This window comes from Lithobates pipiens, unplaced genomic scaffold, assembly GCF_037356315.1.
Source record: "Lithobates pipiens isolate NorthernLeopardFrog02 unplaced genomic scaffold, aLitPip1_a1.2 Scaffold_1, whole genome shotgun sequence".
In the NCBI taxonomy this organism is placed as follows: domain Eukaryota; kingdom Metazoa; phylum Chordata; class Amphibia; order Anura; family Ranidae; genus Lithobates; species Lithobates pipiens.
In genome coordinates this window covers 92,846,160-92,860,253 of record NW_027507685.1, presented here as the reverse complement: position 1 = coordinate 92,860,253, position 14,094 = coordinate 92,846,160, and the positions used below count along the sequence as shown (strand labels likewise).

At 45.6% G+C, this 14,094-nt stretch overlaps 1 protein-coding gene across 2 annotated transcripts in view; it reads right to left on the bottom strand.

Moving 5' to 3' along the window:
- Nucleotides 1–14,094, bottom strand: part of LOC143948448 (Krueppel-like factor 5) — an 84,276-nt gene that overhangs the window by 32,210 nt on the left and 37,972 nt on the right. For both annotated transcript variants that reach the window (XM_077465174.1, XM_077465173.1), the window contains exon 2: nt 1,030–1,915. In XM_077465174.1, coding sequence (XP_077321300.1) covers nt 1,030–1,915 — 886 coding nt within the window. The remainder of the gene's footprint in view (nt 1–1,029; nt 1,916–14,094) is intronic.

The following is a 14,094-nucleotide window of genomic DNA, read 5'->3' as shown; positions in this document are numbered from 1 at the left end:
TATTAGTACCCTTATTTAGTAGATCCCCAGCTTATTAGTATTCTCGTTCAGCAGATCACCAGCATTTTGGTACCCTCATTCAGCAGATCCTCTGCTCAGTAGTACCCCCAGCTCTGCTGATGCCCCACTCAGTAGTACCCCCAGCTTTCCTGATCCTCCACTCAGCAGTAACCCCCAGCTCTGCTCATCCCTTGCTCAGTACTAACCCCTAGCTCAGCTGATCCTCTTATTTGCTGATCTTCCTCTCTCTCTGGTCCCTGTTAACTTCCACGCTGCTCACCACATGTGACATCTGCTAGTTCTTCCTGCTCCAGACTCCCAGCTCCACTGATCATCTTCCACTCAGTCCTATCTCTCCAGTCCCTGCTTACTGTCCACTATATGGTTCTCATGTTGTTACACAACGTGCATGTCGTCTGCTAGTTGCTCCCCTCCATGTCATAGACTTCTATGGAGGCTTTGGAGATGCTTTAAAGCACCAAGAAAATGACCCGTGGTATCATTTTTGAAGTGAAGCAAAGAAAACACAATGTGTGAGCAAGATTGTAAGGCGCTTTGATTACCATTCAGAGCATTTTAAAAAAATGTGTCCAATGGCACATTTTGAAGCAAGTGTAAAAGAGCCCTTAAGACTAAAGTTGGGTTAAGGTTTAGGGTATGGTTAACACATCAGGTCTAAATTGAGAAGCACTTCCCTGACCATCAGAAGACATTTCAAGCCAACTGAACCCTTAATGACCAAAAAAAAAACACCTTTAATTTGCCTTCCTAAATTCACTCTAATCAATTTTGCCAAAAAGTCACAACTTTTTGCAGAAAAGTGAATATTATACATAGGAATAGAACCAAGATGGGTTATGGTATGGAGCAAAATGCTTATTACAAGCAGAACTTCACAGGAGCACAGGCCTACACACTAACCCAATGCTTTCATCCATGGTTAACCTAATGGCTATGTATTTTCAATGAGATTGGCTGACCAAAGTCAATAGAAAAAAAAGGTTCATAAAAAAAAAAAAAACATTTTACCTTGGTAATCACAGTGATGTATTCTCCTCTTTTCCAGTTCTGGATTACTTCTCCGGTTGTATCTTGGTACTGTCATAATAACTTGTCCTTGTGTTAGAACAGAGCCCAGAGGAAGGGACACAGTTTGGAGTTGTGGTACTTGCACAAGTTTCAGTCCAAATGTAGCTTCATAAGGCGGAGGGGGAGATATATTATTGATTAAGTCTGGTGTATTTTCTGGGCTCCCAGGTTGAGAATTGGGAGGTGAAGGTGGTAAAGTGACAGAGGGAGCCTGAAAAAAATGCCCAGGAACCAAGCCACCATCCTGACTTAAGCACTGAAACTGCTTTCCATGTTGTTGCCGTGTAGAATTGGTAAAAGTAGGAAGGTTTCTACTGGCGGTGGTCGCGGTAGTACAGTTAATTGCATTTACCACTGGTGTACTTCCATTGGCTTGGACCAAGTTGAGTGCATCATTTGCCACAGACATATGGTACAGATGAGTTTGGGGTGTCTCGCTGGTTGTGAGTGGCACTTCTGGTTGGGCCTCCTGCTTAATAAATATATTGTTCGCCGGGACTGCGTGCGGCATGCTAAAGACACTGGTGAAATCTGGCAGGGTCTGCGTCAAGGAAACGGGGCAAGATTGGGTGAATTCGGTCCCTGGTTCAGTTTTGATCTGTGGGAGCACAGTGAAAGTCTTTGAAGGCCTGTACAGGCCAGTACGGAGGTGAGAAGTATCTGGTAGTATTAAGTTTATATTCACACTGTATGGAGCTTGTGGAACCTTTTCCGCCTCAAAATATTCATCCACCACCGAAGCACTCTCCCTTCTGTATTTCTTTTCTGACAGTAAATGGTGTGGAGGGATCTGACCAAGGAGATATTTGTCCATTTCCAACCTTGCCTGTGAAAATAGGTTTTCATTGATTATTAAGTTCGCATAGCTAAGGGTACTAGATTGCAAAACTAAACATTTTATCAAATTCTAACCATCTTCATGGAAATAACTCACAACTTTTTCAAAGTTAAGCTAGTAGTAGTTTGCCACATCCAAGTGGATTTGTTCTCTCATTTTGGAGATGTTTTTGCCATGTTTCTTTTGTAAACTACTACTAATCCCATTACTCCTGTGCAATAAAAAAGGAAAGAAGAAGACAAGTTTGCAGTCCAGCTTGGGTGGCAACCATGGCTACCTCCAAAGATGCAATGGAGGATTAAGCATAGCCATCCATAAACAGTAAGGCCGCGTACACACGGGCGGACTGTTCGCCCAACTTTGTCCGCTGAACAGTGTTTGGGCGGACAGTCCGCTCGTGTGTGGGCTTTCAGCGGACAGTTTCAGCGGACAGTTGGACGGACAAGGTTTTTCGGAATTTCCGAAAAACTGTCCGCTGAAACCTTGTTTCAGCGAACAGCCCGCTCGTGTGTAGGCTTGTTCGTCAAACAAAGTTGCGCGCATGCTCAGAAAGGATTTTCACGCCGAAAGCTATAATGCAGTGTATAGAACGTCGTATTTTTCGTCCCGTCGTACGTGCCGTTCACGTCATCGCGCACGGTTTCAGCAAACTGTTCGTTCGTCGTGTGTGGCCATGTCCGTCCATGCTAATTTTGAGCGGACTGTTTGCCGAAACTGTTGGACGGACAAAGTTGGGCGAACAGTCCGCCCGTGTGTACGCGGCCTAAGGGTTATTGGAAGGACTGCCTGGAGGAAAAAAATAAACTAGTGCAGCCACCTCATCTAAGGATTGGTAAGCTACAATATTTTAAACTTGGATGTTTGACTTCAGATACACTTTTATTCCAACCACCATTGTTCCATAAAGTCTGGGACAGGTGTTCACTGTTCAACACATGGCTGAAGCTGTCAAATGTTGTCAACTAAAGACCGTAGAGATGTTAAAAGGACATATGTGGGTGACAGATGGCATTGAAGGTCCCCACCTCTGTTCAAGGATGATTGTTCCTATTGGATGTAGATGGCCTTTATAAAACCTCTTGCAAACCGGTTTTCCTCTCTGTCGCCAACGTATACCTCTCTGTCTTTACAAAAATGTTCCTTCTCACTCAGTAAACACATTTCAATTCAATTCAATTCAATTTCAAAGTTAAATTTGGGGGACAATTTCCAGCTTGGGGGAAAAAAATAACAATGTAAAACCCTGTTTCTAATGGTGCAGTGATTGGTCTGATGATAGAGCCATTTGGGTTGATCTGAGGACTGATTGTAGAGCAATTTGGGCCGATCCAAGGTCTGATGGTGCAGGAATTGGGACTGATCTGTGGTCTGTTGGTAGAGCTATTGGGAGCAATCTGAGGTATGAAGGTCCAGAAAATGGGGTGATCTGAGGTGTGAAGGTGCAGGAATTTGTTCGAGCTGAGGTGTACAAATGCACAAATTGGGGTAAGCTGAGGTGTGAAGTTGCAAGTATTGGGGACGATCTGAGATATGAAGGTGCAGGAATTATAACTGATCTGTGGCCTGATGGTAGAGCAATAGGGGATGATCTGAGTTAAGAATGTACTAGAATTTGGGCAGTCTGGGGTCTGATGGTACAAGAATTGGGTGATCTGAGGTGTGACATTGCAGGAATTGGGCTGATCTGAAGTGTGAAGGTGCAGAAATTTAAAATGATCGGAGAGGTTAATGTACAGGAATTGGGGTGATCTGAGGAGTAAAGCTGCAAAAATTGGGGCGATCTGATGTCTGAAGGTGCAGGAATTGAGCTGAGAAGCTCACAGTGAGTCATTGAGAGAAGCTCACAATGTGCGGTTTCAGTAGAGCAGAGGATCCTGTACAACTGTGCAAGACCGAAGGGAAGGTTGAAACCCACAGTGATTTTTATAGTCAATGTATTTTGACAAGTATAGCAAGTAACATATGATGTCCATATCTTATCACATTGTCAAAGTGTACAGAAAATAAATTCACTATAATTGTGGCTTTTTTTTAAAACAGGTGCTTTTGTAGGTTGAGCAGCTCGATAAACATCATTTGATGTTGGAACATGTTTGCTAGGTTCTTTGGCATTCATTTTACAAGCCTTTTGGTGAACTTTGCCCGCCAGTCATCTGCTAAATGCCGATATGATAAAATGTGTCTGCCATAAATCTGCTCCATATATCAGCCAGTTGTATATTACAAGGACTATATGACCAGAGATTAGCCTTTCATTGGATAATAGTGTTTGTTCCCAAGATTTGGTTGGAACTGGAAGCAGCTAGCTACCTGAAAATAAAGAATCTTCCCTTTTAAAGTATTAGGAAATGCTGACTTGATTTGACTTGAGATCTAGAGACTAATACTTGATACACACCACTAGTTTTTTTTTTCCGTTCAACCCAGTGGGAAAGAAGTATTCACAGTCTTCTATTATAGGGGAAGCCTAAATAAAGAAGATGGTGAGGGCCTCTGTCATAGACTCAAAATGCTGCAGGAAATCTCACCACCGGGGTCTCTGTGGGATAAAGCTAGCCAGCAAGACTTTTGTCCCACCAGTTGCTGTCCATTAGGTCAGGGTGGAGTTATATGGCTTCATTTAAAAATGTTAATCAAAGTTTCTTGTGACCACTGGAAAGTTGAATTACCCACCCGCTTCCTATACCCCTTACAGCAGACTTTCTCAACCTTTTCAACACAGAGGATGAATGAATGGTTTCATGACAGAGTCTCTTTAAAGCGTATGTAAACCCTAACAATGAACTTCTCTTTTTTGCTACCTTTTAGTTTGTTCCCATTCATCCTAAAGGTGTTCAATAAGGTTGAGCTCAGGGTTTTGTGAAGAACTCTTAAGTTCCTCCACACCATGGTGGTCATGTCTTTATGGAGCTAGCTTTGTATACAGGGGCACAGTCATGTTGAGAATGAATAGAGCCTTCACTAAATTGTTACCACACACTCAATTGTCTAGAACAGCCTTTCTCAACCCTTTCAACACAGCGGAACCCTTGAAATAAATCTCCGGTCTCATCAAGACATGATATAACTTGTGATACATTAGTGTGATGGCCAGTGGAAACAATGCTCCTTATACTTGTGGTCACTGGGAACAATTTACCCCCTACAGATAGCTAAACCAATCGATGGTGTCAGAAATTGCTCACTGAGACACAATTATGGACACTATAAACTCAAATGTACTTAGACGCCCCTACTTATGATTGAGTTCAGGCACACAAAACCAGCTCCATAGAGACATTCTAGAGCAGGATTTCTCAATCAGGGTTCCATAGAACCCTAGGGATCCTTCAGAGGAGGGGGTGCTGGGGGTCCTGGAGCAATAAGCAATTTCTGTCACTCCGATAAGTTCCCACTGACACCATTGATCTTGTTAGCTATCTGTAAGGGTGTAATACTTCCCAATGACCACAAGTGTAAGGAGCATTCTTCCCACTGACCATCACACTAAAGTAACATGAGTTGTAGATATAGTCATTTTTAGCAGGGTTTCCCTGAGACCTGAAAGTAATTTCAACGGTTCCTTAAAAAAGGTTGAGAAAGGCTGTTCTAGAAAATTGAGCATTTCCAAAATGTGATAACCATTTGGTGAAGGCCCTTTTCTGTTCCAACATGACTGTGCCCCTGTGTAAAAGCCAGCTCTATAAAGACATAGTTTCACCACCTTAGTTTAGAGAAACTCGAGTGGCCTTCACAGAGCCCCAACCTGAACACTACTGAACACCTTAGGATGAATGGGAACAAACCAAAAGGTAACAAATAAGAGAAGTCCATTGTTCAAGTTTACATACACTTTAACCACTTGCTTACTGGGCACTTAAACCCCCCTCAGTCCCAGACCAATTTTCAGCTTTCAGCGCTGATGCACTTTGAATGACAATTGCGCGGGCATACAACACTGTACCCAAATGAAATTTTTATCATTTTTTTCCCACAAATAGAGCTTTCTTTTGGTGGTATTTAGTTACAGCTCGGAGTTTTATTTTTTGCTAAACAAACAAAAAAAGATGCAAAAAAAAAAAAAATCATGTTTTAATAGTTTGTTATAAAATTTTGCAAACGGGTCATTTTTCTCCTTCATTGAAGTGCGCTGATAAGGCGGCACTGATAGGCTGCATTGGTGGGCACTGATGGGCTGCATTGGTGGGCACTGATAGGCTGCATTGGTGGGCACTGATAGGCTGCACTTGTGGGCACTGATAGGCATAGTTAAGGCGGCACTAATAGGCACAGATAAGGCGGCACCGATGGGCACAGATAAGGCGGCACTGATGGGCAAAGATGGGTACAGATAAGATGGCACGGATGGGTGGCACGGATAAGTGGCACGGATGGGTGGCACGGATGGGCACTGATAGGTACCACAGATAGATGGGACTGATGGGCACTGATAGGTGGCACTGATAGGTGGCTCTGATAGGTGGCACTGCTGGGCACTGATGGGCGGCACTGCTGGGCACTGATGGGCGGCACTGCTGGGCACTGATGGGCGGCACTGGGGTGCAGCACCTTTGAGGCAGATTGGGTGGCACTGTGGGTGGCACTGTGGTTGGCACTGTGGGGTGGCACTGTGGGTGGCACTGTGGGTGGCACTGTGGGTGGCACTGTGGGGTGGCACTGTGGGCATTATGGGCACAGACGGGGGGCACTTACTTTTACTTTGTTATTTTTCAGGATGGCACTGCGGGAGGCAGGTGGGCACTGGCAGGTGGCATGTGGTGCCTTTCATTGCTGGCCGTGATCGGCTTTTTTTTTTTCTCCTCGCGCTGTCAGCGCGAGGAGGAATAATAGCCGATTACCGGCTCCGTTCTATCACATGATCAGCTGTCATTGGCTGACAGCTGATCACGTGATAAGGGGTCGGGATCGACCCCTTACACGGATCGGTGATCAGGCGAGTCTCACGGACTCGCCGATCACAGAGCGCGCCGCGCGCGCCCCTCAGGGGGCGCGCAGGCCGCTCGTAACCAGGACGACGTCAATAGACGTAGTCCTGGAAATCTAGGTCCGCGCTAATGCCGTCATTCGGCAATAGCGCGGTACCCAAGTGGTTAAAGGGACCCTGTGTTAGGAGAGCAATAATTTTAACAACAATCTTCCCACATTATATTTATATTTACAATTAATGTAAATGTGGTTTATCTGCAAACGCCTCCCTTGTGTAGACTCTCAAAAGCTCTCAGACTGCTGCTGGGTGCTGCCATCTTACATGTGATGGCAATCCAGACACAAACTCAGAGCTGTCAGCTCAGACTCAAATGACTCTCAACCAGGCTTCTGCGGTACCCTAGATTCCTGCAAAGGTTTATATGGGCTTCTTGAGCAATCAGCAATGTTTGATGTGAGCCTTGATACCAATGACATTTTTGGTTGCCTATAAAGGGCAACCACCAATGTACTTGTATGAGACATTATTCTCACTGACCTGTGTAAGGGGCATTTCTTTCTTTGACTAACAATGTAAGGAGCATTCTAAACTACCAGCGTAGGGAGCATTCTTCCCACTGACCAACAATGTAAGAGACTTTCTTTTCACTGACCACCAATGTAAGAAGCATTCTTCCAAATGACTAATAATGTAAGGAACATTTTTCCTACTGATGACCAATGTAAGGAGCATTTTTCCCATTGACCACCAATTTAAGAAGAGTTCTTCCCACTGACCATCAATGTGAGAAACATTCTTTCTACTGACCACCAATGTTAGGAGGATTGTTTCCACTGACCACAAAATTTTCGGTGTTCTGCTTGCAATTTAACTACTTCACGCTGGGTGGACATCCAAGGACGGCCTCAACTTTCAGTTGTTATATCTGAATGATGCCTGAGGTTACAGACATCATTCAGATATCGGCATTTTCAGCCGGCGATTCCCTGCACCATAAGAATGATCATAGCGGCTGTTCCGCCGCTTGATCGTTATTACGTCCCCTCCCGCCGCCCTCCGGTGCTTCTACCGACTCACGCTTCCATCGGTCAGTCTCTCACAGGGTCCGCCGGGCCCTGGATGATACATAGAGATTTCTGGCGGACCAGATGGTCCCCGGAGTCTCTATGATCGTTCGGAGGCCAGGCGCGATGTTATGATGTCACGCCCGGCCTCTGCATTCAAAATAACGGTGCCACCTCGGCTGGGAAGCCGTGATCGTTTTTAGTTTTTTTTCGATTTTAGGCTTTCCAGCCTAGAGGTGAGATGTGGGGTTTTATTGATCCCATATCTCACTGTAAATAGGTTCGATCATGCCATATTCCTATTACAAGGGATGTTTACATTTTTAAGTGTCAAACAAAAAAAAAAAGTAAAATTAACAATAAAAAAATAAATAAATAATTAAAGCGTCCCTGTCCCCATGAGTTCATACGCAGAAGCAAACGCATATGTAAGTCCCGCCCACATATGAAAACAGTGTGCAAACCACACATGTGAGGTATCGCCGCGAACGTTAGAGCGAGAGCAATAATTCTAGCCCTAGACCTCCTCTGTAACGCAAAACATGTAACCAGTAGAAAATATCGTCGTCTATGGGGATTTTTAAATACCAAAGTTTGGCACCATTCCACGAGCGCGTGGAATTTTGAAGCATGACATGTTGGGTATCTATTTACTCGGCGTATCTTTATCTATCATATTATGCAAAAAATTCGGCTAACTTTTTTTTTTTTAAAGCATGAAAATTCGGCTAACTTTTTTTTTTTTTAAAGCATGAAAATTTAAAAAAAAAACATGTTCGAAAAATTGCTGCGCAAATATAGTGCGAGATAAAAAGTTGGAACAACCGCCATTGTATTCTCTAGGGTCTTTGCTAAAAAAAACATATATAATGTTTGGGGGTTCTATGTAATTTTCTAGCAAAAAAATTATGAATTTTACATGTAGGAGAGAAATGTCAGAATTGGCCTGGATGCGAAGTGGTTAAGTTGGTGACAGGTTCTCTTTAAAGAATAGCTGCCAGCTCTTCATAAAGATCAAGGAGACAGACTAGACTGCCCTTGAGTACACAGCATGCTAGTCTCTGGGTACTCTGTGGAGAACCTTCCAGATCAAGCAGTTCTTGAAGGGCTTATAAAACAAAAACAGCTTTTGTTTAAAAGTCTCAGCCAGCTTACAGGTTCTCCGTAAATAGCAAACATTGAGTCAGAGAAGAACCAGAGCCAAACTTAAAATCCAGGCAACACCATTATTTACATTTGTCTCTGATGACCCATATCTCACGGAAGATTAAAAGCAATAGCATAACCGAACACGTAGTGGTGAATGCAGGTCCATTGGCCCTATTGGACTCTTTTCACCTTTGCAACATAGTAGGGAAAATAGACCCGCATTCACCACTGCGCAGTCGGTTATGTTTTTACTTTTAATCTGCTGTAAGATGCAGGTCAACAGATACAAATACTATGATAAGCAAAGAAACTTGGCACTTACAGGAATGTGATTTGAAAGAAAAATCCACCACAATCAAAAGAGTAGAGGCTCTCAAGTAGCCTACAGCCTAAGGTCTCATTTTTATGTCTTGTACACACGGTCGGACATTCTGACCACAAAATCCATCACATTTTTTCCTAAACTGGTGTTGCATACAAACGGTTGGACAAAGTTGTTGGAAAATCCGATCGTTCGGAACGTGATGGTGTTCATTCATTACTACGTTGACGCTAGTAGCCAATAGCTTTGGTCTCATAATTTGATCTGAGCATGCGTGGCACTTTGTCTGATCGGAATTTTCTACAAACGATCAGAAAAAGTCCAATCAGATTTTTTGTCTGAAAATTTGAGATCCTGCTGAAAAAGTCTGATAGACGATCGGCAGGGCCGTGTTTAATTTTGATTGGGCCCTGGGCAAACATTTTCTTGGGGCCCCCCCTCCATTCTGAGACATACAAAAAATAGCAGGTAGACTCAAAATCAGTTTACTGCAGCAGATCACACAGTGATTGCAATTGTTTGCCAGAGGTTACAGCCTATCCTTACTGCTCGCTGGCTGGTTGCTAGAGGTTACATCACATAATTTCTGCTTGCCGATTGGTTGATATATGTTAATACACATCATTACCACTTACTGATTGGCTGCTAGAGATTAAAGCAGAGAGTGTCAGAGAGTGCAGACATACTACAGGAGAGGTTTAGAGACTGCAGACATAGTGCAGGAGATTACCAAAGACTGGGGACATACTGCAGGAGACAATCAGAGACTGCGGACATACTACAGGAGACAATCAGAGACTGGGGACATACTACAGGAGACAATCAAAGACTGCGGACATACTGCAGGAGACAATTAGAGACTGCAGACATACTGCAGGAGACAATGAGAGACTGCAGACATACTGCAGGAGACAATCAGAGACTGCGGACATACTACAGGAGACAATCAAAGACTGCGGACATACTGCAGGAGACAATAAGAGACTGTGGACATACTGCAGGAGACAATAAAAGACTGCGGACATACTGCAGGAGACAATCAGAGACTGCGGACATACTGCAGGAGACAATCAGAGACTGCGGACATACTGCAGGAGACAATCAGAGACTGTGGACATACTGCAGGAGACAATCAGAGACTGTGGACATACTGCAGGAGACAATCAGAGACTGCGGACATACTACAGGAGACAATCAGGGACTGCAGACATACTGCAGGAAACAATCAGAGACTGCGGACATACTACAGGAGACAATAAGAAACTGCGGACATACTGCAGGAGACAATCAGAGACTGCGGACATACTGCAGGAGACAATCAGAGACTGCATACATACTACAGGAGACAATCAAAGACTGCAAACATACTGCAGGAGACAATGAGAGACTGCGGATATACTGCAGGAGACAATCAGAGACTGCGGACATACTGCAGGAGATAATCAGAGACTGCGGACATACTGCAGGAGACAACCAGAGACTGCGGACATACTACAGGTGACAATCAAAGACTGCGGACATACTGCAGGAGACAATTAGAGACTGCAGACATACTGCAGGAGACAATGAGAGACTGCAGACATACTGCAGGAGACAATCAGAGACTGCGGACATACTACAGGAGACAATAAAAGACTGCGGACATACTGCAGGAGACAATAAGAGACTGTGGACATACTGCAGGAGACAATAAGAGACTGCGGACATACTGCAGGAGACAATCAGAGACTGCGGACATACTGCAGGAGACAATCAGAGACTGCGGACATACTGCAGGAGACAATCAGAGACTGTGGACATACTGCAGGAGACAATCAGAGACTGTGGACATACTGCAGGAGACAATCAGAGACTGCGGACATACTACAGGAGACAATCAGAGACTGCAGACATACTGCAGGAAACAATCAGAGACTGCGGACATACTACAGGAGACAATAAGAAACTGCGGACATACTGCAGGAGACAATCAGAGACTGCAGACATACTACAGGAGACAATCAAAGACTGCAAACATACTGCAGGAGACAATTAGAGACTGCGGATATACTGCAGGAGACAATCAGAGACTGTGGACATACTGCAGGAGACAATCAGAGACTGCGGACATACTGCAGGAGACAATCAGAGACTGCGGACAAACTGCAGGAGACAATCAGAGATTGCGGACATACGGCAGGAGACAATTAGAGACTGCGGACATACTGCAGGAGACAATCAGAGACTGCGGACATACTGCAGGAGACAATCAGAGACTGCGGACATGCTACAGATGATGGCCAGAGAACTTTTAGCAACGCACAGCTTGACAGTTGAATAACACAGCTCAGGGTTTAAGCAGTCAGGCATTTTATGGGTGCAAGGACATAACTGGCCAGCCAAACTCACTACATACATTTAGAGGTATGTGGGCTGGGCTTCCATTCTCTGATCTCACTACAACAGCCGGGAGCTCCACTGATGCTTTGTAGGGGGGCCCGTTACCCGTGAATTGGGGCCCCGATGAAGGTTTTGCAGAGTGCACAGAGGACACGGGAGGCTGTATTCCCGCGCTAGCCAGCTGAGAGGGGGCGGGGCCGGGAGCTCCACTGACGCTCTGACCCCGCCCCTGTGCAGCCTGTATGCTCGGAACAGAGCGGCTGTAGTGAGAGCCAGTGATCGGAGTGGGAGCATCAGTGGAGTTCCCAGCCCCTCCCCCAGACCTCTGTATTCCTCAGACAGTATAAAGGGGGCGGGGCCGGGAGCTCCACTGACGCTCCCACTCCGATTACTGGCTCTCACTACAGCCGCTCTGTTTCCGAGCATACAGGCTGCAAGGGGGCGGGGTCAGAGCGTCAGTGGAGCTCCCGGCGCCGCCCCCTCTCAGCTGGCTAGCACGGGAATACAGCCTCCCGTGTCCTCTGCACACTCTGCAAAACCTTCATTGGGGCGACAATTCGCGGGCAGCAGTGCGGGCCCCCCTACAAACATTGGGCCCAGGGCAAGTGCTCCGTTTGCCCTGCGCTAAAGACGGCCCTGACGATCGGACATTTCGACAATATAATCCGATCGGACCTTTTCCGTTGGAATTTCCGACTGTGTATACAAGGCATTACATACACACATATCTATACTAGCAGGGCTGCTGTTAGAAATCACGGGGCCCCATACAGCCAACCTGACAGCTCCCCCCACCCAAAAAGGCATAGTTTGCTATACTTCAGTTATGAATGAATACAGTGAGTGATCAGTACCAATCACTCATTATGTTCATTGAAGAAAGGAAGGGGCTGATAAATATGACATATTAACTGGACCCTTCCCCTACTGTCCGTCCTGAAGGATCCTATTGTCTGCTTGCAGCTCCCGGCAGGAAGGAAAGGCAGGAAGCTGGCAGCACTGCAGGGGTGGGGGGCACACAGGGGGGCCTGAGCAGCAAGGGGAAACATATGGTGAAGAGTGAGGGTGATCGGTGCAGTGAGGGGGGAGGGGGGTTTACTCGATGCCATGGTTGGGCATCAAACTAAGGTCCCTGTTGCTGAAAGGCAGATGTGCTAACTGTGGGATTCTGGTTAGGCTAGAATGATGTTAATCCAGCTGTCAACAGCCTCTTGGGATACTCATGTCACATATCCCAATAAACCATGGCCTAATTTACAACACATTCAGGGGCCAGCAACAAGGTACTTGTACTAACCATTGATCCATTGTGGGATTTTAGTCAAGGCTAGAATGATGTCCATCCAGCTGCTAACAGCCTCCTGGGATACTCATCCCAAAAGGCCCTGGCCTAATTTACAGCACATGCCCTATGGTGCACATCAGGGGGCTGGCTGTCGCTTCCTGGTTCTTACTGTTGGCCCCTGATGGCCAACTGCACGTGCGTGTCATCAGGGAGCAAGCTGCAAGACACGTGCTAACCACTGATCCACAGTGGGATTCCAGTCTAGGCTAGAACGATGTCCCTCCAACTGCCCGCAGCCTCCTGGGATCCTTATGTCTCATCCCAGTAGGCCTCAGGATAATCTACAGCGCATGTGCTGTGTAGCACATCATTAGGGGGCAGGCTATCTCTTCCAAGTTCCTACAGCAGACCCCCTGATGGCACACTGCAGTGTATGAGATGGTCAGCTGTGAGAACCAGGAAAAGACAACCAGCTCCCAAATAACATAAAAGAGGAAGATGGCTGTGCAGGACCAGCAGGCGAGCATCAGCAAAATGGTGAGCATGGCAGTGCAATGCCAGATTAGCTAAGTGTGTGACTATGGCCACTCTTTCCATTCTTCTATAAAACTGGGAAGATTGATAGAGGACAAAACACGAGGGCAGCTGGGAAACAAGTTTGGATTCCACTAGGCCATCCAGACTGCAAGGCAAGTAATGTGAAGCTGGTTTATTGACAGAGAGGCTCCTGCTATGAGCTGCTGTCAATTATAGCTGGAGGGGGTATAGGTGGGTTTCAGATCTTTGAACCATCACACTGATGGTCCTGAAATGAGCTTTGGATTTATTTATGGTATTTATATAGTGTTGACCATTTACTTCATATGTTGTCCATTCACACCAATCCCTGCCCTCAAAGGACTTACCATCCAAGATTCCTACTGCACATGCATACATACACATACTAGGGCAAAACCAGTAGTATAGTCAAACCATGTTGTATGAAGTCCTGAAATCCCCAAATATTACACTATAAGGCCAACGGTTTGTGGACACCTGACC